This window comes from Macrotis lagotis, chromosome X (genome assembly GCF_037893015.1).
Source record: "Macrotis lagotis isolate mMagLag1 chromosome X, bilby.v1.9.chrom.fasta, whole genome shotgun sequence".
Lineage (NCBI taxonomy): Eukaryota > Metazoa > Chordata > Mammalia > Peramelemorphia > Peramelidae > Macrotis > Macrotis lagotis.
In genome coordinates this window covers 669,723,668-669,751,464 of record NC_133666.1, presented here as the reverse complement: position 1 = coordinate 669,751,464, position 27,797 = coordinate 669,723,668, and the positions used below count along the sequence as shown (strand labels likewise).

The 27,797-nt window shown below is 49.2% G+C and overlaps 1 protein-coding gene across 3 annotated transcripts in view; it reads left to right on the top strand.

Annotated features, from left to right (window-relative positions):
• Positions 1-1,807: 1,807 nt before the first annotated feature.
• The window catches only part of BCL7A (BAF chromatin remodeling complex subunit BCL7A), a 46,706-nt gene continuing 20,716 nt past the window's right edge, over positions 1,808-27,797 (top strand). For 2 of the 3 annotated variants that reach the window (XM_074205555.1, XM_074205557.1), the window contains exons 1-4: positions 1,808-2,111; positions 13,469-13,550; positions 19,721-19,817; positions 22,311-22,478. In XM_074205555.1, coding sequence (XP_074061656.1) covers positions 1,840-2,111; positions 13,469-13,550; positions 19,721-19,817; positions 22,311-22,478 — 619 coding nt within the window. In that variant the 5' untranslated portion in view covers positions 1,808-1,839. The remainder of the gene's footprint in view (positions 2,112-13,468; positions 13,551-19,720; positions 19,818-22,310; positions 22,479-27,797) is intronic. The other variant, XM_074205556.1, reaches the window with a different exon arrangement.

Below are 27,797 nucleotides of genomic sequence, written 5' to 3'. Positions count from 1 at the left end.
GAAATGGCTGGATCTCCAGGTCTGGAGTTGGGCAGACCTGACTTTAAATATGGTCTTGAACATTTTTGAGCTATGTGACCTTGGGCAAGTCACTTAACCCAGTTGGTCTCCATTTCCTCTTCTCTAAAATGAGCTGGAGAAATAAATGGCAAAACACTCCAGGACCTTTGCCAAGAAAACCCCAAATGGGGTCACCAAGCATCAGACACGGCTGAAAGTAACTAAACAAATGTACTGGATGAATCCGGTATTGGCCACTGGGGTTATAGTCAAAACCAAAAATAGTTTCTGCTCTTAAGGAGCCTATGTTATTACACTGGAAGTTGGGGAAACTTGTACCTAGATAAATAAACAGATAGATACATAAATGAATAAATAAGTGAGTGAATGAATGAATGAACAAATGTGCTGTATGTCTGTAAGTATAGAAAGAGTCATTTTTTATAGGTTTGGGGGGAAGAGGAGGATCAGAGGAATCAGTGGAAGTCAGCTATGAGCCTTGAATGAAGCTGGAGCTTCCAAGTGCCGGTGAGGAAGGGCAGGCATTCGGGGTGCTAACAGCTCTGAGCAGCAGTTACCCCTGGTGCTGTGGCCCTGGTTTCCCAGGCCAGGGAACCCGGGAGCCGGAAGCAAAACAAGCAACTATGTACTGCATGGGGCAGTGGGGAGGGCTCCGGAGCCCTTGGGCCCCCTGGTCTCTGCAAGGAGGGAGTCCCTGCTCCCGGCCAGCTCTGAGTCCAAGAGCCCACAAGGCCGAGGCTGCTCAGGTACCGGGGGTCGGAGTCTACAGCCGTGGCCCCCAGCCCTGGCCCGAGCCCTGGCCCCAGCCCTGGCCCGAGCCCTGGTCCCAGCCGTGGCCCCAACCGTGGCCCAAGCCGTGGCCCCAGCCCTGGCCCGAGCCCTGGCCCCAGCCCTGGTCCCAGCCGTGGCCCGAGCCGTGGCCCCAGCCCTGGCCCGAGCCCTGGCCCCAGCCCTGGCCCCAGCCGTGGCCCCAGCCCTGGCCCCAGCCCTGGCCGGAGCCCTGGTCCCAGCCGTGGCCCCAGCCCTGGCCCCAGCCCTGGCCCCAGCCCTGGCCCCAGCCCTGGCCCCAGCCCTGGCCCCAGCCGTGGCCCCAGCCCTGGCCCCAGCCCCGCCGATCGGTGAGCGGCCCGGGCAGAGCTGTCAGCAGCGGCCCCTCCCCCCGGCTCACAGGAGGAGGCAGAGCCCGGCGGAGGGGCCCCCGGGAGCCCCGGGGTCCCGCCGCCCCGTTTCAGCTTGCTTCAGTGGGGGCTGCTCTGGCTCGGGGAGCTTTTCACTCATTCATTCGTTCACTCATTCGTTCGTTCGTTTTCATTAAAGACTTCACTTATTGCGAGTTTTCCAACTCTTCCCCTGACCCCCCCCCCCGGCCGTCCGGCAGCCTGGCCGCGGTTCTGGGGGAGCGAGCTGAGGGGCTCTCGGGGGCCCACACAAAGGGGGGGCGCCGCTGGGGGAGGCCCCTCGGGGCACGCGCTGCCCGGGGGGGGGGCGGCCCGCCCGCTCCGGCGCTTTGGGGGAAAGATGGCGAGGGGCAGAGAGGGGGCGCCGAGCCCGGGGAGACGCGGCCGAAGTCCGGGGGGGGGGCCCTGCGGCAGCCCCCCCCCCCGGCGTGGCGCGGACGAGAACTTGGCCCCCGCCCCCGCCCCCGCGGCTCCTCGGCGCGGCCGTGACCCCGGCCGCCCCGCCGCCCGCCGCCCCGCTCGCTGCTCCCTCTGCCGCCGCCGCCCGGAGCTGCCGCCGCGGCTCCTCCTGCCGCCGCCGCTGGGCGCCTGCGCACTGGGCCCGGAGCGGCGGCGGCGGCGGCAGGCTTTGTGTGCATGGATGTGTGTGTGTGTGTGCGTGCGTGCGGGAGTGTGTGGATGGGCGCGAGTGTGTGAGCGCGTGTGGATGCATGCCTGCGTGTGTGTGTGTGTGCATGTGCGTGCGGGCGAGTGCGCGGCCGAGGAGGGGAGAGCGAGAAGGGCCCGGGCGCGCTCCAGCAGCCTCGCGCTAGCCAGCACCATGTCGGGCCGCTCGGTCCGCGCCGAGACCCGGAGCCGGGCCAAGGATGATATCAAGAGGGTCATGGCGGCCATCGAGAAAGTGCGCAAATGGTGAGGGGGCGGCCGGGGCGGGGGGCGGGGGGCCGCGCGCGCGCGGGGAGTGCGAGAGGGCGTGTGCGCGCGGCCGGGGCGGCGGGAGCGGGAGCGCGCGGCCGGGTCACCTGCCCAGGGGGCGCCCGCGCCGCGCCGCGCCGCGCCGAGCCGGGCCGGGCCGGGCCGCGCGCCGCCGCCCCGGGGCGCCCTCCGCGCTCGGGCCGCCGCCGCGCTCCGGCCGCTGCCGCCCCGCCGGCGTCGGGGGCCCGGGCCCGGCCGTGCGCGAGCCCGCGGCCCGCAGCCCGGAGCCGCTCCCGGGGCGGAGGCGGCCGGCGGGCCGGGCCGGGCCGGGCCCGGGGCCGTTCCGCCTTCCGCGCGGCACACGAGGGCGCGGGGCCGCCGCCCCTCCCCCGCCGGGGGGCCCGCACTCGGCTCATTGTTCCCCGGGCCGCCCGGGCCCCGGCTGGCAAGTTCGGCGGCGGCGGGGCCCGGCCCAGGGGCGCCTGGTCGGCCCGGCGTGGGGGGCGCGGGCCCACGTGCGCAGCCCCCCGGAAGCGGGGCGCCGGGACAATGGGCCGCCCGGGGCAGGGACCGGACCTCCGGAGCCCGAGGGGAAGGGGAGTGCCCGCGCCCGGAAATGCCGCCTGCGGCCGGACCGCAGCCCCGGCCCCGCGCGGACCCTTCCGGGCCGGGCGGGCCGCGCCCGCAAACTTTCCCTAGAGGCGAGTCGCCGCCCCGCGGGGAGGGCCGGCCCGGGCCGGAGCCCCCAGACCCGCCGCCGGGGCTGCGCGGCCCCTTCCTCCTCGCCCCTCCCCCCTCCGAGCGGCCTGACAGCTGCGCCAGCTGGCCGGGCCCGGGGCCCCGCGGGGCTCAGCAGCTGCGGCCCGGGCAGCCTCGCCCGCCCGAGGGGCGCCTCCTGGGCCCGCCCCAGGGGCCGCCCGGCTCCGTGTTCCTCTTCGCCCTCTCATCGCTCCGGGACGGCCGACTGGCTTTTAGGATCTGGTGGTGTGTTTTGGCTGGTCCCCAGCCCTGCCCGGCTTTTGTTTGGTTCGGTTGCGCTCCATGCAGAGGGAAGAGGAGATCCTTAGACTGGACCTAGTTATTCCGGACTCCGCTGAGCCCTCCAGTTGAGTTCTGAGGATGCCCCAGCTGCCCCAGCAAGACATACACATGGGGTTGGACCTTCACCGTGCTCGGGGCTGAGAGGCAACGTGCCAGCTCCTCGGCGCTCGGTACTGGTCTTTGGGAAGGTCTGGTGTGGTGCATCCTTGGGTCTGAAGGGTCACTGCTGTGGAGAACCGTCACCACAGGCTTACACCTGCATGTCTTCCCTTTAAGGGAGAGCTGGATGCCTTTGGTTCTTCGGTGTTCCAGGCAAGGCCAACATCCAATTTCCTTCTGTTTTGAGACAGCAAACCCACAGTGGCATTCCCACAATCCAGAACCTCACTGAGGTACCATGAGACCAGAAGATGTCTGTAGAGGAAAAAACTAAAATGGTGCTGCCTGCTTTGAAGGAAGAAGAAACCCAACCCCAGTGGGTTGGAGATGAAGGGAGAGAAGAGCCTATTCAGGATGAGAGGAGGTGACATTGGCCCAGACTGCCTTCAGTCAGAGATGTGGGACCTAAAGAGCAGATAGCTGGACCCCGGGACAGGTTAAGGCCTGTTTCCCTTCAACTTGAGTCTGAACGTTCCCAGAGGTGGCCCTAGGGGGTGAGGTGACCAGACGGAGCTATTTTTAGGTGAGGGGTTTGTTACTGTTGTTGTTATTTTAAGGTTTTTCAACCCTGGATCCTTACTTTCCTTTTGTTTTCAACAAAAGCCCCTGCCGGTGTAGTGGGAAGGATGCTGGGATGGGAGCTGAGAGCCTGGGTTCCAGTGCCATCTAGATGACCTAGGGTCAGTCCCTGCCCCTCGTTGGCCTCAGTTTCTTCACCTCTACAACAGAACCGAACTGTTAGTGCTGACGGCCCTTTCCTGCTCAAAGCCTCAAATTGTCTATGGACCCATTCTGCTCCCACATGCCAGAGTTTCCCTCTCTTTGATGTTCCTCCTTGGCTGCTTTGGCCAGGTGGGATCCTGACCCTGTTTGCTTGCCATCCCAGTGACCTTGGCCAAATCCCTTCACTTCCCCGGGCCTCAGTCTCCTAGTCTGAAAAAGAGTTGTTGGGGGACGGATGGTTTCTAAAGTCCCTTCTGGCTCTAAGTCTGGATCCTTTGGATGATCTCCAAGATAGATTTATCTCTGAATCTGCTGTCCGGTGGTTCAGGGAGCATTCATTGCCTGTCTCAACAGAGCTGATATTTGATGGGAAATACAAGATAATTCAAGGAGGGAGAGAGTCCTGTCTACAAGGAGGATCAGGAAGGGCTTCCGGGAGACAGAAAGGGGTCCCCGACCTGAGCTTGAAAATGAAGGTCAACACTTTCCAGTCCTGAATCCTGTGGTGTCGGTCCCCTCCAGGGTCCTTTGGCCAGTGGTTTGGCACCTCTTGGATGAATAAGACCATGGCCCTGCTAAGGTTTAGATAGGGCTGGGGAGAGCTGAGGGACAAGCTTCCTGGGAGACTTGAATGCCAGAGAAAGAAAAGCCCCTTTGTGTGGAATAAAATTCCCTTCTTGGGGCACAGAACTCTCTGAGTCAGCAGGTCTGTGTGTGGGGGTCATGCGGCACCCAGGCCCTAGGCCAAGGTCAGATGGTCACTTAGGGCAAGAGAGGCCTTTTTTCCCTGGAAAGGACCTCCTCTGAACCAGGGGCTCAGCACAGGCCTTTTTGGGAGACTGGTGCCACCCCACACACCTGGCCTACAGGGGAAGAGAGAAGAGAGAAGGAAGTGGCACAGGTGGGAGTCCCAGGCTAGCAGGGGGCCAGGACCTTTCTGAGGATTTGTCTTTCATGCCCAGCAGATGGGTTGCTGGTATTTTTATCCATGGCAGGACTTTATGATTTGTGTGGAATGGGGGTCCAGGCCCTGCCTCACCCCTCAGACGCCTCCTCTGCCTGTGGTCCTTTAGGCCTCACTTTGGGGTTTGGGGTGGGTTTTTTTAGCTCTTTTTTTTGGTCCAGTCTATTTTTGGCTCTTTGTCTCCTCTGCCCTTGACCTGCATTTGCGGTCTGCTCTCTTGCTGTGGTCTCCTCGTGCCTGTGTCTCCCCACCTTTGACCTCTTGTCTCTGATTCAATCTCTCTTCCCTCTTTCTCTTCCTTTCTAACCCCCTCTATCCCCTTCCCTCTCTCCCTTTCCCCTTTTCCCTTCCCCCTTCTTCCTTCTCATAAACTCCTCTCCTCCCCTCCCCCAGGCTCCGACTCTGTCTCTGATTGTGTCTCTTCTCTGGCTCAGTCTCAGCTCCTGTCTCTTTGTCTCCCGCCTCTTATTCTTCAACACTCTCTTTCTCTTTCTCTCCCTCCCTCTTCCTCTTCTCTCCCCTTCTCCCCGTTAACTTTGGATTCTCTCCTCTCCTCTCTCTCTCTCTCTCTTCCTTCCTCCTCTTCTCTCCCTTTTTCTTCCCTCCCTCCTCTCCCTACCCTCCTCTCTCCCCCTCCTCTCCTCCTCCCTCTCTTCCTCCTCTCCTACCCTCCTCCTCCTCTTCTCTCCCTCTCTCCCTCCTTTCTCTCCCTCCCTCCCCTTCTCCCCATTAACTTCTGCTCCCCTCCCAGTCTCCCCCTCCCCGTGCCCCAGGGCTCTCTGTCTCTCCAGCCCCAGTCTCCCTGCCTCTGCCTAGGGAACCCCTCGTGGTCCAACCAGGCCCCCAGGCCTCACATGGCTGGAGTGGAGGGCCTACACCTCATAGCTGCATGCCAGGAAACAGAGACTCCCCAAGCTTCAGCCAGAGAGGAATGAAGAGGGGAGGGGTGTCTGGTTGAGCTGGGCCCAGCCTGGGCCAAAGGCCGACTGAGTGGGTCCAGACCCAAAGGGCTCAGCCCAACAGTGGAGACCTCTGGTTGTCTGCCCAGGTCTCGGAAGTTGGGCGCTGGAGCATCTTGGGCCCCAGCTTTCTTTTTCCTCCTTTCCTTTCTTCCTCTCCCATCTGCTGTTCTTCCTCTCCCTTCCTTCTTCCCTTCCTTCCCTTTCCTCTTTTCCCCTTCCTTTCTTCCTTTTCCTTCCCTTCTTTCTCCCTCCTTCCTTTTCTTCTAGTCTTTCAGTCTCAACAAGAACCTAGGTACCGAAGAGTGCACAGACGAAAACGAAGCTCCTAACTTCAAGGAGCTTCTCTTTTATCAGGAGAAGCAGCATATACAACACTATGAAAGTCTATATAAATAGCTGTAAGGTATTTTGGGGACTGAAACTAAGGATTCTTAAGAGCTTGGAGGGCAGCCCAGTCATCAGGAACAGGCTCTGCAAAAGCAAGGGAGTGAGAGAATGGAGTGCCAGGTGTTACAATTAGCAAGAAAGATGGGCTGACTTCATGAAGAAGAATGTCTAATAAGACTAGGTTAGAGATCAAGGTTGTGGAAGGCCTTAAAGGCCAAACAGAAGGGTTGATGTTGGATCCCAGAAGTAAATAGGGAGCCAGTGCAGTTTATGGGGGCAGCTAGGAGGCACAGTGGATAGATAGATCACTGGCCTTGGATTCAGGAGGACTGGAGTTCAAATTCCAATCTCAGACACCACTTACTAGCCGTGTAACCTTGAGCAAGTCACTTGGACCATCTCCAGTCATCCTGATTCATATCTGGGCATTGGATTCAGATGACCCTAGAGGAGAAAGTGAGGCTGGGGACTTAGCACAGCAGTCCCTCATGCAAATCCAATTCATGCTTGTGGTGGCATCACCTCCCTAATGTTGTGGTCTTCTTCGAGAATGAAAGACCAAAAAATGCAGTGAGCTAGTAGGCAAATCCTATTTCTTTTTCTAACTCTCCAAATTGGGGAGTCTCTCCCAGAGAGAGTCTGATTACCTAATAGTTAATGATCTCTCATTCCTTCTCAAATTATCAAGGTTCCCCCCACTCTACCCCAGGGGGTTGGGGTTTGAGCACTGAAAAAAATTATCTTGTGTTTACTTAACAGTTTAACAGCACATTTCTCAGTAGACTACATGCTCCCTGAGGGAAGGACTTGTTTTTTCTGTGTATCTCCAGCTCTTTGTATGGATGTTTGTTGAAGGACGCCCCCCCATTCACCAAAATATTTATAGCAATGTTTTTTTGTGATAGCAAAGAGTCAGAAACAGTGTTGATGCCCATTGATAGGGGAATGGACAAACAAGTGCTGTACATGACTGTAATGGAATACGACTGTGCCAGAAGAAACATTGTGCTTTAAATACAGAGAAGCATGAAAAAAACAGCCCCAAACTGATTCAGAGGTAGGAGGAGCTGAGAAAACAGTCAGCACTTTTGACTCCAACAGTGTAAATAAATAGAACAATCACAAAAAAATCCAAATCCAATATTACAAAAATAAAAAAAAATTATCCTGGCCCCAAAGAAGAGATATGAGAAGTTCCCCAGCCCACCCCTTTGCAAAGGTAAGATAACCCCAAATGTAATTACTGTGCACAGATTTTCAGATATTTCAAAATTTTTTTGATGATGACTTATACTATTTTCTTCTTTTTTTGACTTTATAAAAATACTTTTTAAAAATAAGGGATAGGTCTCTGAAAGGGGGAAGAAAGGATACAGGGGACATTATGGTGATATTAAAAATATAAATTAAAATTTGTTTTAAAAATTAGTTAATACTTATTGGATTCATTAGATTTCACCTGCTCAGATCATTGGGGGTTTGATGGAAGGGTTTTCATGAACCTGTTTTGATAGAGTAGGGAGGGGGAATGCCAAGAGGTCTGGGTTCTGTTCCCAGGTCAGATACTTGCTGACTTTGTGATCCCAGGCAGGTCACTTCATGTGTCTCATGCCTGCCTCAGTTTCTTCCTTTGCAAAATGAAGGCAGCAGAACATTGCTTAACAAGCAGGATTGTTTGTGGACCCCCAAGAAGCTGTGTGGCCATAGTGGGAAAGAGCCTTGAATGTGGAACTGGACAGCTTGGGCACCAGTCCAGGGTCTGCCCAGGTGACCACAAGCAAGTCACTTCCTTCTTTGGGTCAAATAACTAGCATTTATATGGGGTTTGCAGATTTGTAAAAACTTTTTATAACCATCACCCAATTTTGTCGTCATAGCCCCCCTGGGAGGTAGGCGTGCTTTTAATACCTCCATTTTACAGTTGAGGAAACTGTGGTAAATCTCTAAATCTCTCCATGTCTCCAGCAAGATTTTGGTTTTCCATTGAGCCCCCAGCTGCCTCTGGATCCTATGGCTTCTGAGCCACCTTCCAAACCCCAAGAAAAATTATCCCCCCCCAATCTCAGGGAATCAGAGTCGTGGGCTCTTTTTGCCACCTCCTTTTAGAGTTATTTTATTTATTTTTTAGATTTTTTTTCAAGGCAATGGGGTTAAGTGGCTTGCCCAAGGCCACATGGCTAGGTAATAAGTGTCTGAGACCAGATTTGAACCCAGGTCCTCCTGACTCCAGGGCTGGTGCTCTATCCACTGTGCCACCTAGCTGCCCCTAGAGTTATTTTAAGGGAAGAAGAACAAAGTTATGTCATGAGAGCATAGAAGCTAAAAGACCCCTCTAGTCAGATGATCCAATTGTTCATTTTAGAGATGAAGAAACCGAGACCCAGAGGGGACCAGGGTCTGCCCAGGCCAAAACCTCTGGGCTTGATTGAAATGAAATGAGGAAGCTGGTTTTGATGCTGTCTCCCTCCTGTGCCCCAGATGACAATAACTCCCATTTATTATGCTAGGGCCAACAGTGGGCCCCTGGGCGGGCTTCTTGAGACCCTGGCAGGGACCTTGAACTACCTGGGCCACTTACTACGAAAGGAGACCGATGAGAAGCCCAGATGTTGCCCAGAGGCAAGAACAGTTGAACTCTTGGAGGGAGGGATGTCCACCCTAGCAGAGGTGGCCGGATTTTATCCTTGTCCTCTTGGTCTCCTCAAACACACAGGTGCTTTTCTCCAAGTGTCTACTTGCCTGGGTGCACAGCATCACCGAGACAGAGCTTTCGTGCTAGAATGAGAGTCCTCCGGGAGAGAATGAGGCTGGGATTGGTTTAAGCCAAGGCCAAGAGAAGGGCAGGAGGCTTGGGGGTTCTGTTTTAGCTCCTGTCCCTGAAACAGCATAGAAAAGAGTGACTTGGGGTGGTGGGGTGAAGGGAGAGGGAGAGAGAGAGGGGGAGAGAAGGGGAAGAGAGGGACAAAGATCTGTCACTCTCACTTTCAGCATCAAAACTTGTTTTTAGGGGAAGTTTTTTTAATTAGTTGGGGTTTTTTAAAGTGTGTTTTGAATAACTGCTGAAGCTAATTAAGTCAGCCAGTTTGGGGGTTTTGTTTATTTTTTTAACCTTTAAGAATTTTTCTGTCATTCAGAGTTTTTGGTGGGACAGCAGAAACGGGACTGGATTTACAGTTGAGAGACCCATGCAGGATCGGCTGCTTATGACCTCTAGGGCTTTGCACAGACTCTCTCCTCAGTTTCCTTTTTCTATAAAATGAGGGGTTTGGATTAAATACCCTCTAAAATCACTTCCAGCTCTTAGACAGAGGATCCCATGATCCTCTTGCCCTTTCCAGCATCATCTCCTGGGTCCAACCCCTCCCCTCCACCCTTCACCAGCTGTCTCAGCATCTTCTTCACTGGGCCGTGGCCAGATCCCGGCTGAAGTTGCTTCCAGTGCCTTCCTATCTGTCCCCCCACTAGAACCAGAGAACCCCCCACCCTTCAGCTTTACAAGCCAACTTTCCTGTCCTATACATTTTTATTACAAGGATGTCTTGGAGAGCCATTCGTGTCTAAGTGGATAGAGAGCTAGCCTCAGAACTGGGAAGCCTGGGGTTCCAGTGCTGCCTCTGACCCATCCAGGCTGAGTGACCCTGGACAAGTCCCACCTCTTCCGTGCCCCAGGACCCAGAAATGTCGTAAGGATATGTTTAACAAAATGAACAAAAATACAACTCAGCACAGAGAATGTTCGTTTGAGGCTTTCTAAATCACTAGGTGACCAGCTGGGATTCCTTTGTCTTGGAGTTTGATACTTCTGCTCTAGCTCATCCTTAGAGAATTGTACCGTGCCTAGCTTAGAAGGGTTGAGCCGTCATTGGTAGCAAGGGGGGGGGGGGGGGGCTTTCCTATATCATTGAAAGCACATGTCCCATGGCAGGAACCGAGGCAGACTCAAGTTGCTGAGCTCAAATCCGGCCTCAGACACTAGCTGTGCGACCCTGGCCAAGTCACCTGACCTCTGTTTACCTCAGTTTTTTCCACAGTAAAATGAGAATAATAAGGGCACCTGTTTCCTGGGTTGGTTGTGAGGCTCCAATGAGAGAATATTTGTCAAGTGCTTCTTAATTAGCACAGGGCCGGTACATTGAAAGCCCTGCCTTATAACAAAGGCAGCCTTCTTCCCACCACCACCCTCTGCAAACAATGGATCGAATGGGGTGCACACGGAGATGGGGCTGTGTTCCCATCATGGGCACACCCCTGCCTGCCCTCTCTCCTGGAAGGGCCCGCCAACCTTCTGCCGGCTTCTTTGGAGCCCGGTGTTGTCCAATGCACGTGTGGCCCAGGAGACGGGCATGAATAATCTATGATGAAGACATGCCCAGGCTGGGGGAGTGAAGCCATTAGCCTGGTGCTTTCCGGCTCCTCTTTACCCATCTGCGGCCCCAGCCCGGGAGCCAGGAGGCCTGGGTTGAGTTTCCCTTTCAGAACGCATCAGTGTCACTCCCAGGCCAGCCTTTGGTGCAGCCAAGCATAGCTCTCCTTTCTCTCTCTCTCTCTCTCTCTCTCTCTCTCTCTCTCTCTCTCTCTCTCTCTCTTTTCCATCCTCTCTTTCCCCCTCACTTTTTTCCTCCATCCTCTCTGCCTTCCTTTTTTTTCTCCTCTATCCCTCTCTCTCTCTCTCCCTTCTCTCCACATCTCTGTCTCCCTCTCTTTCCCTCTTTGTCCTTCCCTTTCTTTCTCTCTCCTCCTCTCTTTTCTTCTTTCTCTCTCCCTCTCTTCCCCGTACCTTCTGTAGAGTTTGCGTCTCTGCAGCTATTCCTGGTGCTATCTTACCCAAAAGAGTTAAGAGCTGGAATCCTCAGCTGTTAGAGATGGGCCGTAGGTAACTCGCCTTTGGCAAGGTTCCTGCCCACATGATAAATGAAAGTGGGTTGAGCTGGGTTTGCTAAGGTTCGCTTCTGCCAACGTGCCGCCATGGGCCTTCTACTGACCCAGATAAAAGACCCCAGGCTCCCGGCTGCAGGGAGGGGGGGTGGCTTTTGCCCACAGTCATGGGATGACTACTTGGATTGGAGTAATAATGATGACTGATGTTTACATTCTACTTGAAGGCTTACAAAGGACTTTTACAAAACTCATTTTTAATCCTCACAGTAACTGGAAGGTGGGTGCTGCGATTCCCATTTTGCAGATGAGGGAAGCTGAGGCCAACAGAGATTAAGTGACTTGCTCAGGCTCACACAACCAGCTAGTGTCTGCCGCTGGCTTTAAATCTCAATCCTCTGAGTCCCCAGGTTCAGCACATTTTCCTGGCTGTGCCAGAGGCTCCATTATTAACTGCCTGTGTGATTTGGGGGCAAATCACTTTAACCTGTCTGAGCCTTTGTTTCTTTCTCTGTAGAACAATGGGGAGTTGGACTAGAATTGCTCCCACTCCTCCAACATCTTGGTTCTGTCCCCAAAGCCCCTTACAGCTTTAAACCGATGATTCTTTGCCTCCCTCTTCTAATTTAGCTCTTATCATCTCTTGACTATCAAAAATACTTTAAAAAAATTATTCCTAATTTTCATTTTTTTTTGTTCAGTTGTTTCTGTTGTAGCCATCTCTTTGTGACCCCATATGGGGTTCTCTTGGCAAAAATGCTGGAGCAGGTTGCCATTTCTTTCTTCAGCTCATTTTACAGATGAGGAAACTGAGCCAAACAAGGTGAAATGACTTGAAGTCACCAGATTTGAACCCAGATGAGTCTTCTCTATGCTCTGTGGCGCCATCTGGCTGTCCTAATTTTCATTTTTTTACCTAGCCCAAATTTCCTCCTGTGTCCTTCCTTTAGCTCCATCCCTATAATTTTGGTATGTTGTCATTTTACCTTTTCTCACTTATTTTGTTGTTTCATGATTCTTTGACCCACCATTTCTTTGGGATTGTTGATCCTCCAGTTAATTGTAATAGTTTTATAATTTTGTTTTGTTTTGCTTTTCTTCCCCTACATTTCTCGGTGAGCCATCTGTCCCATATAACTATGGGGGGAGGAGAAGCTATCGTAGCAAGCTGATGAGGTCTGCACAAGTGCCAGATGCCCATCATCTAACAAAGAATTTTTTTAAGGGAAAGAAGAAGAGAAAAAAATCATAAAAAAAGATCAAAACATTGAAAAATTTGACAGTATTCTAATAACCCCTTAATTTGACTTACAACCTTTAGTCTCCGCCCTCTGTGCCTTAGGAGAAGACACAAGCTTGGTTCTAACCCATTGTTCCAACCTGACTTCACATTATAACAGTGTTAACTGGATTACAGAGGAAAACAAAAAGTTCCTGCCTTCAAAAACCTTAACCTTTTTTCTCTTTTAACTTGTTATTGATACCTTTATTTTTAGATCATTTTGATTTCTGAATCTTTTTTCCCCCTCCCCTCCCCAGTGAGCCATCTCTCATGTAACAGATTTAAAAAATAAAACAGAAAGCATTTGATCAAACTGATCCCACATCAGACAGCGCTGTATGCAGCATTCCCTCTCTGTAGCCCCCCACCTCTGCAGTGAATGGAGAGGTGAATTTCTCAAGTTTATACCTGGGCCAAGCTCAGTCTTCATAATTACTTTGTAATCAGATTTGTTTTATCTCTCCTTTCTGTTTATATCATTGTAGTCAATTCTGTGTGTGTGTGTGTGTGTGTGTGTGTGTGGTGTTCCCCTGGTCCTGTTTACTTCACTCTTTTTCGGTTGCTCTAAGGCCTCTGAATAGTCATTGCTTATCCTGGGTCAGCGATATTTTCCTGGGGTCTTGATTGCTCAGTTGTTCCCAATCCATGGGCACCCACATGGGTTCTCTCCTCCCCACCCCAAAACACACACAGAGTGATGAGTATTGGGTGTATTGGGGACTATTTGATCTTTCTTTGAAAGATTTTCATTTTCCCAGACAATGGAACGCCCCTGGCCCTGCATTGGCATTATGGGACCTCTGTAGGCAGAGCTTTGCCATGACCGTATCGAGTGGGTCCAATGTTTTACCTCCAAAACCCTGCCCCTCTCCCACCATTCCTCAGGAGGGGGAGGTTCTGCTTATCACTGGCCCCATCCCAAGGACCCCTAGTAACCAGAATCTTTGTCTGTAATCCACAGGGAGAAGAAATGGGTGACAGTAGGCGACACGTCCCTACGAATCTATAAGTGGGTCCCTGTCACAGAGCCGAAGGTAGATGACGTGAGTATGATTGGCTTTAGATGTTGTCCTTTAGAATCAGTTCAGTAAATATGTATTGATGAGCCCGATGGGTGTGAGAGCTTGTGCTCAGCACTGGGGACAACATAAAAGTTATTGCTTATAATAATGGATAACATTTATATAGTAGTACTTAACCATGTTCTGGAATATGATCTTATTTGAGCAATCCTGGGAGGCAAGTGTGATTGTGACTCATTTACTGATGAGGAAACTGAGGCAGATTGCTTCAGGGACTGGCCTAGGAAGTCATCATTCAGCCAGGATGTGTCTGAGGCTGAATTTGATTGAATTTGGATTTTTCTTGCTCCTAGGTCTTGGTGTCTGTTCAGGATGCCTTTCAAGACAAAGGCCAGTAATTAAATCATAACAATATTATATAAATAACTTGTACAGACCAATATTAAAACGCAAGAGATGTTTGATTTGGGATGGAGGTACTTGGTGGGGATCATGAAAACTTTGGGCAGGAAGCGACCTTTGAGACGGGTCTCGAAGGACAAGTCCACGTGGGCAGAGAGCCAGGAGTCCAGGTTCCACAGGGAACAGGGTGGTTGAAAGGTCTCTTTGCAAGTTGCCCAGTTTACTGGGCTGTAGAGTCTGGTTCCATGAGCTAAGGGCTGGTGGTGCCATATTGGAGAAGCTCCTGTTGCCCCAGGGCAAAATGGAACATCCTCCCTCAGGCAATTAGAGCTCTTCCACCCTTCTAGCCATATTGAATTCACAGTTCCCCTCTTAACACCCCGATCTCCCATCTTGTCTTGCCTTTATTCTGACCAGTTAGTTCATGAGGATGGAATGACCAGAGCCTTTAGCAAGGAAGGGCCTGCTACACCTGCTTCTTGGTCTCTGGATCTCTCTTACCCTCTTAAAAATTACTAAGGACTCCAGAGATCTTATGTTTATGAGGATTATTTCTGTTGATATTTACCATACTAGAAATTATAGAGGATAAATTTTTAAAGAATGCTGGACTCATTATCAGGAAAACCTACAGTCAAATGCAGCCTCAGATATTAGTAGTGGTGTGAACTTGGATAAGTCATTTCACCTGTCTGCCTCAGTTTTCTTATCTGTAAAAATGAGGATTATCATTATCAACTTTCTGCAATTGTGAGGTTCAAATGAGATAATAATTGTACAGTAATAGACTTTAAAATGCAACAGAAATGCTAGGTATTGTCATCATCATCATCATCATTAGCTTTTAATCTTCTATTTCATACATTTCACCAATGTGAAAAAAGGTACAGACTCTGGACCAGACTGTTGCCTGACTTAGAAGGGCAAAAGCCAAGCCTTAGGGCTGACATCAGAGGAGGAGGGAGGGAGGGGGGAGACCTGGGACCCAGTCTTTGGGTGGTGGTCTGGTGATCCCCAGCTCTGAAGGAGTTTATATTCTAATGGGGGAGACTGCAGAGAATCCTAGCTACACTTATACATCTAAGTGTATGTAAAATAAATACAAGGTTGTTGTGGGGGTTTTGGTTTATAACAAAACTTTAGTTCATTAAGCATTTCTTTCTTTTTTTTTATTTATTTAAGGCAGTGGGGTTAAGTGACTTGCCCAAGGTCACACAGCTAGGCAATTATTAAGTGTCTGAAGTTGGATTTGAACTCAGATCCTTCTGACTCCAGGGCCCATGCTCTATTCACTGCGCCACCTAGCTGCCCATTTTGTTTTGTTTTTAAAGGAGTTTCTATGCCTCTGGTTCTGGGTTAGGCCCAGGACAAAGACAAAAGTGAGACGGCCTCTGTCCTCTAGAAACTGATTTTTTCCATGTCTCTCTTTGGCACTACAACTGCATTTTGACTTGGGCTCCTGTCCTTGGGGGCCTTTTTCTTGGGCTTCACTGGCTGTGGGGTAGGTTTCCTACCGAGAAAAGAACCCACCCATAGTCTTCCCCTGTTGACCAGAGGTGGGTGGCTCCCCTGAAGAAGGGGTAGGAGGGCAGTGCCTCTTCATCCTGGGGGTGAGGCCAGCCCAGCTCTCCCCGATGTCATGGAGGTTCTGGCACCTCTCAAATCCCCCGTCCACTCTCCAGAATCAGCACTTACCGACCAGACACACGGTCACACTCAGCTCCCATGGAGCTTGTTCTCTCCCAGACTGGAGTGGGGAAGGAAGGCATTCTCACCAGGTGGCTTGGGTGTAGTCACAGCAGCCCACGCCCTCTCTGTAGTAATAAATAGCAGCTGATATTTGGGTAATGATGCCCTTTGACTAAGTAGGTGATCTCAAGCCCAGGTGGTGTTATCCCCATTTGACAGAAGAGGAAACTGAGAGGCTCTGAACCGTTATAAGAGTTTCCTTCCTTCCAGACCCGGCCCCAGGTGCTGCATTCTGCAGGAGGTCTTTTTTGGAGTCTTCCTCCCCCTCCCCCCATGCCTTTCCCCATTCTGTGTGTAAACTTGAATGAAATATCCTTCCATTAGAATGGAAGCTTCCTTGAAGGTTGAGAATGTTCATCCCTAGCGCCTGGAGCCCAGTAAGCATTTAATAAATGCTTATTGAGTGACTGATTGATTGAGTAAAGTCACATAGTCAGTGGGTAGAGCCTAGACAGTAAGCCCACCCAGTGTCCCCTTCACCTCACTGTCCTCTGGACTTCTCTGACAGCAGCCCAGCTCCCCTGCCCCCCCTGCCCCTAGACCCACGTTGTGGAGTCAAAAGAGCTCTGTGCCCCTTCCCTGCTCTTGTGACCTTCTGGGCTCCTAGTCCACATTCACTTCTGTTGGTCTAACTGCATTCGTCTGCTGTCATGTCTCCCTGCCTTGACCTTATGGTTTCCCCCTTACTGGAAAGAATGACAATAAAAATAGCAACAGTAATAAAGTGTTTATAGAGTACTTTAAGGTTTACAGAAGGAGATGACCACACATATGTTGTCACATTTGATCCTCATACAAACCTGGGAGGTTTATCTTCATTTTTACAGAGGATAAAACTGAGACTGGAATCATTACATGACTTGCCTAGAGTCATTTATGTAAGTGACCCTATAAAATGGCAAAGAGGGGAGAGAGTTCTTGGCCCGGAGTCAGGAAGACCCGAATTCAAATCCAGGTACTTACTAATTGTATGACCCTGGGCAAGTCTCTTTGCCCTAATCTGCAGAAGAAGGAAATGGCAAACCAGTTTTTTGAGGAGTGGCTAGGTGGCAAAGGAAATCAGGAATATTCATCTTCCCGAGTTCAAATTTGGCTTCAGACATGAAGTAGCTGTATGACCTTGGGCAAGTCACTTCACTTTGTCTCAGTTTCCTTCCCTGTAAAATGAGCTGGAGAAGGAAAAGGCAAACCACTCCAGCATCTCTGCCAAGAAAACCCCAAATGTCAGTAAAACCTGGAGAGAAGAGAGTCTCCCCCAGGAGAGAGAGTGTTCAACAGGGCCAAAAGCAGCAGAGAGGTCAAGGAGAAAGGGCTGAGAAAAGGCTGTTGAATTTGGCCAAGAGATCATGAGGAACTTGGAGAGAGCAGTTTTAGTGGCACATTAAGTAGGATCGTGAGGGTTTAAGAATCAAGGAGGGGAGAGAAAGTGGAATTTGGCCTCAAAGGACAGAGGTTGTTGGAAAGGGTGGAAGGATGAAGTGAGGATTTTGTGGATGGAGGAGAATATTTGTAGATATTAGGGAAAGAACCAGTACAGAAAGTGAAGTGAAGATGATTGATGTTGTGGGAAACATGATGGATTGGGATTATTTGAGCAAGGATTTGCTTTGGTGAGGAGTAGGATTCCTTCTCTGTGTGAAAGAAGAAAGAGAGCGAAGGTACTGGAGTGATAGGAGGAAGAGGGAACTCTCCAAGAATGGCCTACATTTTTTTCTGTAAAACTTGAGGCACAGTTCTACACTGAGGGACATAGGAGAAACAATGGGAGGTTTGAAAAGGCTTGATATAATTAGAATATCACTATTTGCTATCTTAGGCTATCTTAGAAAATTTTGCAAAAATGAATGTTGAAAACTGTCTTTATGTGTAATAAATAAAATTGAAGAAAGGCTTTGCAGTTTAAAAAAAAAGATCTGATAATATTTGGAGTGAGTCGATAAGGGAGATAGGTTAGGATTGTTTTGCAGCAGTGAGAACCCAGTTGAGTTTGTGAAACAAATTTTGTAGGGGACCCAGGCAGAACGGTTGGGAGATTGTCTCCATCTTCATTCGGCAGCACACTTTTTAAAGGTGGCAGATGATGGGAGTGATCCAGAGCTGAGGTTTGGCTGAATGTAATGGGTGCTATGATAAGGGGGCTAGACTTAAAGAGGACAGTAGAGTTGAGCTCATTCAGCCAAGGGGTCAGGATGGGGAAAGGCAAGATCCACGAGTAAGACCATCTTTGCCTGTGTTGAGGTAGGGTGGTGGAGAAGGTCATGGGAAATGACTACATTGAGAAACGGGTAAGTAATGGGCTTGAGGGAGAGTCAGTATTTTGAAATTCCCATGTATGAGGGCAGGAGTTGGGGAAGAGAGAAAAACTGAATCTCTAAAAGCTCAATGAGGAAGGAAGGGAGTGACTGGGGATCTGTAAGCAACAGCTACCAGTGTTTTGATTGACTAGTAGGTAGAAAAGCAAGACCCTTCTGGAGGAGAGATTTCTGAGTGAGGGGAGAGGTGTAGTGAGAGAATTCCACAAGAGGTCTGGGTAGGAATGAGTGCTGCAGGGGCAAAGGCTATGGGAAAGGGTGACCAGGGAAACTTTGTCGTCAGAGGGAATCAGATTTCAGTAAAAAGTAATCTAATGAATAGGGAGTTACAAGTCTCATCTCTGACACATGTTGATTGGGTGACCTTGGACAAGACAACTTGGACCTGGACAACTCTAAAAGTATAGGTAATGACAACTATAATGACGCTTGCTGTCATTATACTTTATGAATGTAATTTTATCCTCCCAACAACCTTGACAGGCAGGTGCTATTGTTATATCTGTCTGACTGAAGAGGAAACTGAGGCAGGCAGGGATTAAGTGACTTGTCCTTGGTCACACAGCTGTTATGTGTAGGTAAAATTTGGATTCAAGACTCTTGACTCCAGGTTCATTGATCTATCTATTGTACTAGATACTTCCTAGGGAGATAGAAAAGAAGAAAGGAGAGGGGTGTATAGATGAATAGATGGGTAGATTCATTAAGTGATTTCTAGGATCCAGCTAGGTGACACAGTGGATAGAGCACTGGCCTTGGAGTCAGGCGGACCTGAGTTCAAATCCAGCCTTAGACATTTAATAATTGCCTAGCTATGTGACCTTGGGCAAGTCACTCAACCCCATTGCCTTAAATTAAAAAAAAATTAAGAAAGAGGGTACATTTTTTTAAAAAATTAATTTCTATGTGTTAGAACCTGTGTTAAACAGGGACCCACCTCTCCTTCTGAAAGGTGAAATCACAGATCTGATCTCTGCTGCTTCCTTGCATGTAGTTATGGTTATGAGTATCTAAGGTGGCACCATCCATGGAAGATTTTGGGTGACTGTTTTCCCCACTGCCATACTAATACAGTTGATTGTTGACTTTTCAAGGACATTGTATGGTTTGTATTTGTAGTCTGGAGCCTCACGGTCTCCTAGTTCCTGAAGGTTTGCAGGCTTCTGGGCTGTTAGAATAATTCTCCTTGTTGTTCCTTTTCTCCAGTCAGTGCTCCCCTCCTCCTCCCCAACCCCACCCCCTCACCTGCAGACTTTCCCTGGACTCTGTTCCTCGTTCCTCTCTAGCAGGTCGAGAATGTGGGGAATCTGCATTCCTTGTCCTTCTCCGGGCCCTTGTCTGAACTTGCTTAGACAGACAGACCGGAGAACAAGTTGCTTTCCTTCAGTAAACGAAACTCTTAAGAGGCAGCGACTGGTTCGTTGCCATAAGTGATCTGCTGGTCCTCTCTGTACACATCTAGTCTCTCTCTCCTTGGAGGGGAAGGAGGGACTGATTTTTCAGCCGGGGTGGGGGGGGGAAGTAGAGGGACTCAGAGGAATGTCTTGCCAATGAAAGAAACCTGTTCCATTAGAGAACAATAAAGCCCTCCAGAGAAAATCTGAAAAGGAGGTGAAAAGACAAAATAAATCCTATATTTCTGCCATCTTCTGCCCCCCCCCCCCAAGGGTTTGCCTTACATGTCTTCACAGAGTTTGGTGATTCGGCCTCTCTTTGTTTTTCCTTCAGAAAAATAAGAGCAAGAAGAAGGGTAAAGATGAGAAGTGCGGGTCCGAGGTGACCACTCCGGAGAACAGTTCATCCCCAGGGATGATGGACATGCACGGTGAGCCGCCCACCCACTGGGGCTGTGGACTGGGCCAGGCTCCTCAACTTAGCAACAGGCTTTTTCTCAATCCATGTAGAAGGGGGGATGGGAGACTAGACAAGACCTGGGGTAAGGAGGAGGTGGAAGTTACTCAGAAGGTTCACGCAGAGTCAGACCCACCTGGACGCTGCCAGAGGTGTGGGGGTGGGCAGTTCACTTCAAAGGATTGTGGATTTAATTGCCATCTCATTTATAATAATAACCATTCATATAGAGTACCTTAAGTTTTAAAAACACTATAGATATCTCGATTTGTTCTCATAACATCCGTAGAAGGGAGTTGCTGATTATCATCCCCATATTCTGGTTGAGGAAACTGGGACAGAAAGTGGTGAAGTGACTTGTCCACACAGTTTGTAAGTGAGGCTGGATTCTGACCCCAGGTTCAATGCTCTATTCACTAGACCACCTTGCTGCCTCATTTAAAACTAGAAACAACCATTGAAGTCACTGAGTCCCAACAATTTCACTTTACAGAGGAGTAAACTGAGGCCCAGAGAGTTTAAGTGACTTCTCCAGGGTGGCCAAGCCACCCTTGAACCCTTGCAAGAGAGTCTTAGGGAGAGGGAGCCCTGCTCCACTGAGGGGAGGAGGGTGTCTTCAGAACCCTTGAATGAGCTTGGTGTGGCAAAATCTGTGTATAATCCTTTCCTCCATTTGTAAGGAGAACCACAAAGGGCCTCATCAGGATGATAGAGCAAGGTGCCATGACACTCAACACGGGACTGGCCAGCAGAAGACCTTGGTTCAGCTCTCACCTCTGCCATTTGTTACCTATAAATGGTAGACTCTGTGGACTCTGGTGTGAGTCCACATTTCCTCCCATCTACAATGAGGCAACACAGTCTCAGATAGGGGACGACCTCAATATGTGGACAGCCTCTCTCAGCTGTGTTACCCTGGGCAAGTCACTCTGTCTGGGCCTCAGTCTCCTCACTTGTAAAATGAAGGAAGTAGATGCGGGACCTACTTAGACGGTTCCTTCCAACTCAAAAACTTTGATCTCATGAAGTGACTGGCCCAAACTCAAAACAGTTGGAAGTGTCAGAGGTGAGATTTGAACCCAAAACTTCGACTAATACTGGTCCCTAGGGCCCCTTCCAGCTCTTAACCCTTTGATGCTAAGCTTAACTCTAGAGGTTATTTTTTGGAAGTCTGAACTTGAAAATTCCTGCCTACTCTTAAGGGGAGGGAGGTCACTTGATTTTTTTATTAAAAATAGCCTGGATGATGGGTCCTACCTGAGTCCTTCACCAGATTTGCTAGTAAATTGGGGGTGGGGTTGAGATGGGAGATTATTCACTTTGCAGAAGTGCCAGCAGCTGGCTTCCAGTTCAAAGAGGTCTTTTATAGGGCAACTTTTCAGAAATTAGGCTGTGGTAAAGCGATGTCTACCTGGGAGACTTTCCATAGCAGCCTGAAGCTTCACCCCATTAAACATCCTCAGGTGCTGGTGCAGTGAAGAGAGTGGCTCTGCCCGCCTTCCCCAACACACACACATACACACACACACACACATATACACACACGTGTGGTGACCCTAAACATGTCACTTCCACCTGCCTCATGGGTTGAACAAAGATGACTTCTGGGGTTCCTTTTCTAGCTCTTAAATCTTAAGACATCCTGTGATGCCTCAAGTTCCCCAGAGAAATAATTTGAAGAAGGGGGAGTCCTCAATTAGAAAATCATCCCTGCCCCAAGTCCTTGTTATGAGTCTTAGAGTCATCCAGGTCCCAAAGTAGATAAAGGGATTAACTTTTAGCCAGGAGGACCTGAGTTTAAATTCAGCCTTAGATGCTAAATGTACGACCCTGGAAGAGTCCTGTTACCTCTGCCTCAGTTTCCTCATCTATAAAATTGGGGTAATAATAACCCTGACCTCCCAGGATTGTTGTAAAGAAGAAATGAGGTCTTTGTACAGCTCCCTGCAAGCCTCAAATTCACTATATAAATGCTATCATTATTTTTGTGGATGGGAGACAGGGAAAAAGAACCCAGAATTCAAGGACAAGAGGCCCTAAATCCCAGTCCCATTTCTTCCTGAGAAATGTTGGTCAAGTCACTTGACTTGGTTTTCCCTGGGCCTCAGTTTCTTCCTCATCTTCTCATTAAGTCTAGATGACCTCTGAGGTCCTTCCTGGATCTTAAATCTAAGACCCTATGAGCTTCAGTGACCAGATAGATTTCAGGTTCTAGAATGACAAAGCATAGGATGGGGCTCCCTGGCTCCCCTCCTTATAGCTGGCCTAACTCTAGTAAAATTCTGGGACCTCCCTTCCAATTGCAAAGATCCAAAAAGTTCTGGGTAAACCCCTACTTAACAGGAAGCCTCAGGGATACTCTCTCTTGCTAACTGGATTCCTTGGCCCTCAGCACACATGAGGGCAGGACAACAACAGGTTACCCAAAGGAGTTTTTCTCATCCTCCCCATCCTTTCCCCTGCCTAGACGACAACAGCAATCAGAGCTCCATAGCTGATGCATCGCCGATTAAGCAGGAGAATAGCAGCAACTCCAGCCCAGCGCCAGACCCGAACTCGGCTACACAAGGGGATGGCCCTGAAGCAAAGTCAGATGACATCCCTGCAGAGCCTAAGGAGCAAGCGGGATCAGAAGGTACATGCCCCATGCTTGGTGGGTCTGTGACCCTCGTCCTCCAGGCCTCTCCCAGACTCCCCTCCCCCTCTACCCAGATGTCCTTCCCCTCTCCTGTCAGAAATGTCTTATCCTCAGGGGTGGATTTATAGCCAGGCTGGACCAGAACAGCATCTGTGTGGCATCACTACAGGCTGGAATGCAGCTGTGGGGCGGGGTGGGGTGGGGGACGGCAGATTTCACCTGCCTTACTTCCAGAAGGAGTGACATGATTTTATTTTTCCTAGTGGAGCCGTAGCAGTGGTTACCGAAGTGTCCCAGGGAGCTCCGTGCCAAACATGTGATGATTGTTCTCCTTCTGAAATGTCTGTTGTGATCAGACTTCTGCCTTTGGACTGCCTTTGGAAGGGCTCTGGTCCTGTCCCTGAAGGCCTGCTGAGGGGTTGAGGTTACTGCAGGCATTGGTCAGTTCTAGTGGCTTTTAGCCAGCCTTGCCTTCTGCCTGGTCATGAATTAAACTTGCCTCGGGCAAGCATAATTCTTTGGTCATGAGGAGACTTTGCAGAGTCCAGTTGGAATTCTGAGGTTGTGGAGCGATTCCAAAGAGACTAGTGATGTCATTGCTGAAATTAGCTTTATTTGAAAAAACAAATTAAATTGCCAATGTCTCTGAGAGTATTTCATGATTGAGCTTGGGGAGGATGGGAAGGCAACACTTTTTGAGTTGATGTGGTCTGATTTGGGACCAGCTTGAGTGGGGAGGGGCAGCCAGTGCTGTGCCCTTTGGAGACCTTTTCAGGCCAGGTGGGTGAGGCCTTTAGCAAGGTAAGCGAGATTCCTCCAGCTAAGACTCTGCATGGTGACAGAGGAAAACCTCAGTATGCAAAGACCTAATGTAGCCTCAGACAGAAGAACAATCAAGGCAAACAGGAAAGCTATAGTGAGTCCCTTCGTCTAGCCCTAGGCTGAACAAAAGGCAGCCAGAAGTCTGTGGGCAAGGAGAAAAGGGTCCCACCAGAAAAGCCAGTTCCAGGTCCAGCGAGTAAACAAGTTTGAAGCCTGCCAGCACAAATCAGAGACCTGCCAGGGCCACTTGAAACCTGTCAAGCTCCATACCTGTGGACAGGAGGAGCTGAGGCTCAGACAAGGAAAGAAACTCCAGTGAAGTCAGAATCGCAGTGAGCTCTGACCTGGAAGATGAGCCAACAGCACTAGGCAGACATATCTAAGGGGTCCAGACCCAAGAGGACCCAGAAGACAGCAGCACTCTTAGTGCAGACACGATGTTGGAAACAGAAGTCAGCAACAGGAGCCAAGACCTTCATGTGCTGACCAAGCATCCCATCCAAGAGTGCAGGAGGGACCAGACCTTCACTCTGGCATAAAGATGAAGAAATCATCTAATACGTTGGAGTACTATCAGGAATTCAGAAGTGTTCAATAGACAGACCTAAGAGAAAAGAATAAGCTTCAAAGTTTTAAAAAATGATTCTGTCACAAAAAAAGAAGCTAGATGAAATATAGCCAAATGAAATGAAGAGAGGGCTAAAAAGTGAAATTAGAAGTAAGATATAAGAGCCCTGGAAGAAAGATTTGGAAGGAAAATAAAATAGCTTAGAAAACAAATGGTAGAAAACCATCTAATAGTGGACTCCCTGAAACAAATAGAACTTACTGATGCCGAGAGACAATAAGAAATATTAGAACAAAATCGAGAGAGTGGGGGTAGCTGTGCAGTGTTTATAGAGTAGTGCCTCTGAAGTCAGAAGAACCTGAATTCAAATCCAGCCTCAGATACTTGATGCTCAGATACTTAACTCCATTGCCCCTCACAACCCCCCCCCAAAAAAAGAGTGATAAAGTTGGAGACAGTATATTGTATGTACTTAAGGTCATTTGACCTACAAAACTTTGACCAGGCCAAGGAGAAATAAAGAATACTCAAACTCTCAGAAAATTTAATTCTCCCCCTCCCAAAATGTATAGGCGTCATATTTCAATGAGTCATAAATGAAACTTCTCAGGTATTTTAGAACTAGAGGGCAGAGTAAAAATTGAAAGAAGACACAGGTCGCCTCCTGAAAGAAAGTAAAATGGGGGAGGCGACAGGTTGTCATTGAAAAGATCTTTGAATATGTGAATATAGGCATTCATCTCCCTGATTCTCAATTTCCTCAGCTTTGAAACAGCCTCCCTGTAGGCCAGCTTCTGGGCTAATTTAAGGGCATGGAAGACATGTGAACCACTGCTGTTGTCCTCATCGCCATGGAGGTGGGGACATAGGTACCCAAGTGTGCCTGGGCACACCTCCTAGGCCTTCCCCACTAGTGTGTAAACCTCACAGGACCTCAGTTTCCGTAACTGTAAAATAGGAATATAAAAACATCTACCTCCCACGTTGTTGTGAAGATCAAATGAGATGATATTTGTCAGGCACTTAGTGGAGTGTCTGGCTACTTAGAGCCTCCTGCAACTTGAAACCACTTCTGGGTGCTCTGTTTTGTCGATGGAGTGGGGCAGGAATGAAGCTTCCAGACTGCTGCTGCTGCCTCTTTGGGTGGGCACTCCAAGCTGGGCTGCCCCTCAGGATCGGGCTCCCAGTGATAGGATCAGCAAGCTTTCATCTCCAGCATTCTCTTATCAGAAGGGAATGATGATGGGTCAGAGAGCGGAGAGAGAGAGAGAGAGAAAGAGAAAGAGAGCCATGGTTGCTTGAACAAACCTAGGCCAGGAGAGCCAAGAACTGGGTGTGGCTTTTCTGCCCAAGTGCCTCCCCACATCCTGAATTCTTTTAGGTCATGACCTAATTTCTTTCAAGTTCTGGGCTCTTTTTATTTGTCATGAGGTGTTGGAGAGACAAACCTCTTATGCTATGGTAAAATGGAGCAAGTACCTGCATTTGAATCTATCTCACATCTCTTTCTACCTGGGTAACCTTGGGCAATTCCCCAGGCACCTTAGTTTCCTCATCTGGAAAATGAGAAATTTAGACTAGGTATGACCTGACATAACTGGATTAAAATATAATTGGGAGGTGTTTAAATACAACAAAACCTGGACTCAGGTCTTTCTGCCTCCCCATTTCCATGGAATCACAAGACTTAGTGTCATTATTCACCAGAATGGGGTATGAAAGCAAGCTGGGGCCTTTTGAGGGCACCTGCTCATCACCGAGCTGACCAGTGGCTACATAGTGACCTTGCCTTAAGCTTGTTTACTGGTGAGTGACATAGTGTCCATGTACCCAAAAATTAAATTTAGGTTTCAGGAAAGTAATTTGCTCTAAGCAATTCCAAATTCATGCCAGTGAAACTAAACAGAGAGGCTGCCAATGAACAGGCAGCCACTGAGGCTCCACTGAACCTTTTGGATGCCAGGCCCAAGCCTTGAAGCATCATCTTGGAATATTGAGGCCCTTTTTGGGGAAAGAATTTTAAAACTGGAATTGGAGCACCTGGCTTCCTGTTTAAGCCATTCTTTCCCCATCTCAGGTGAGTTCTCACTGTGGGATAAAAGGAGGAACTCAGGTCTTTGATCTTTTCAAAAAATTTTTTAAAAATCTGACCTTAAACAGAATATTAAATAAACAAAATATTTCTAGCTACATAACAGAACACAAAAATTGGATTTTATTTAAAACGGTTTCTCTCCGTTTCATATTATCAGTCAAAAATATTTGTTAAGAGAGGCAGCTCAGCAGAGCAGTAGATAGAGCACTTGACCCTGGAGTCAGGAGGACCTGACTTCAAATCTGGCCTCAGACACTTAATATGTACTAGCTGTGTGACCTTGGGTAAGTCACTTAACCCCATTATTCCACAAAAACTTACTCTACATATATACACATCCTACAAATGTGTGTATGTATGTATTTATATGTATATGTATATGTGTGTGTGTGTGTTTGTATTTTTGTTAAGTACCTACTGTGTGCCAACTTAAAGTGCTGGAGGTACAGAGAAAGGCACAAGACAGTCCCTGCCCTCAAGGACCTTCCAATCCAAAGGGGGAGACAACAAACAATCAACTCTGTACAAACAAGCTACAGACAGGATAAACTGGAGCTAATCCATCGAGAAAAGATATGGAAATTAGAAGGAACTGGGAAAGGCTTCTTGCAGAAGGTGGGTTTTTAGGAGGGACTTGAAGAAACATGAAGAAGAGAGCATCCCAGGCATGGGGACAGCCAGTGAAAATGTCCAGAGGCTAACCATGGAAGATCTTGTTCATGGAACAACCAGGATTCCAGGTTGACTGAAGAATAAGTGATGGGGAACAAAGAATGAGAAGAGTGACAAGGTGAGGAGTGTGCTAGGTTATGAAAGCTTTGATGACAAGCAGCATTTTTATACTTGGTCCTGGAGGTGCTAGGGAGCCACAGGAGTTTGTTGAGCAGAGGGGTGTCCTGGTCTGACCTCAGCTTTAGTAAGGACAATTCAATGGAGGATGGATTAGAGTAGGGAGAGGTAGAGCAGGAAGACCAGCCAGCAAGTTATTGCAATAATCCAGGCAGAAGTAGATGAGGGTCCAAATCAGCAGGTAAGTATAATCTTAGTTCTAATCCTTTTTTTTTCAGTATTTGCAAGGCAGTGGGGTTAAGTGACTTGCCCAAGGCCACACAGCTAGGTAATTATTAAGTGTCTGAGGCCGGATTTGAACCCAGGTACTCCTGACTCCAGGGCCAGTGCTCTATCCACTGCACCACCTAGCCACCCTACATAATCCTTTCAGAAATATCTTTCTTGTCTATGCTTCATTCTGAAGGAAGGTGATTTTTTTTAACAACCCTAAGCATTTTTGTTTTTTAAATTAAATTTTCCTTCATTAACTAAAAATCCATTTTTTCTTCTTCCCTCTTCCCCATGTAAAAACAAATACAAATCTTTGTAACAGATATACGTAGTCAAACAAAACAATTTTCCCCATTTGCCTAGTCTAAAAATCTGTGCCTCATTTAGTACCCACAGTCATGACCTCTTTTTCAGAAGGCATGTGCTCATCAATCCTTTACGTGTCCTGGGGCCTTCCTTTTTGACATCTCTGCCACCGATTCTCGCCCTCCCTCCTTCAGTTAAAAATGAGGGAGAAAAGTTGTAACAAATTGGTGGCATAGTCAAAGTGAATCCATGCAGTAGTCATGGCCAAAAATGTATGATTCTTTCCTTGGTCCTTTTTCTAACATAAATCTAGACTCATACACAAAGAGAGTTTCCTATCCAGCCTCTTTCTTTCCCCCAAGAAAGGTGAGCCAGGTGGATCCAACTCTGTTGGGTAGGGAGAATAGCTCAGATTACTGTCAGCCAGAACAGGGAAGCCACACAAAGAGGGGAAAGGCAGATT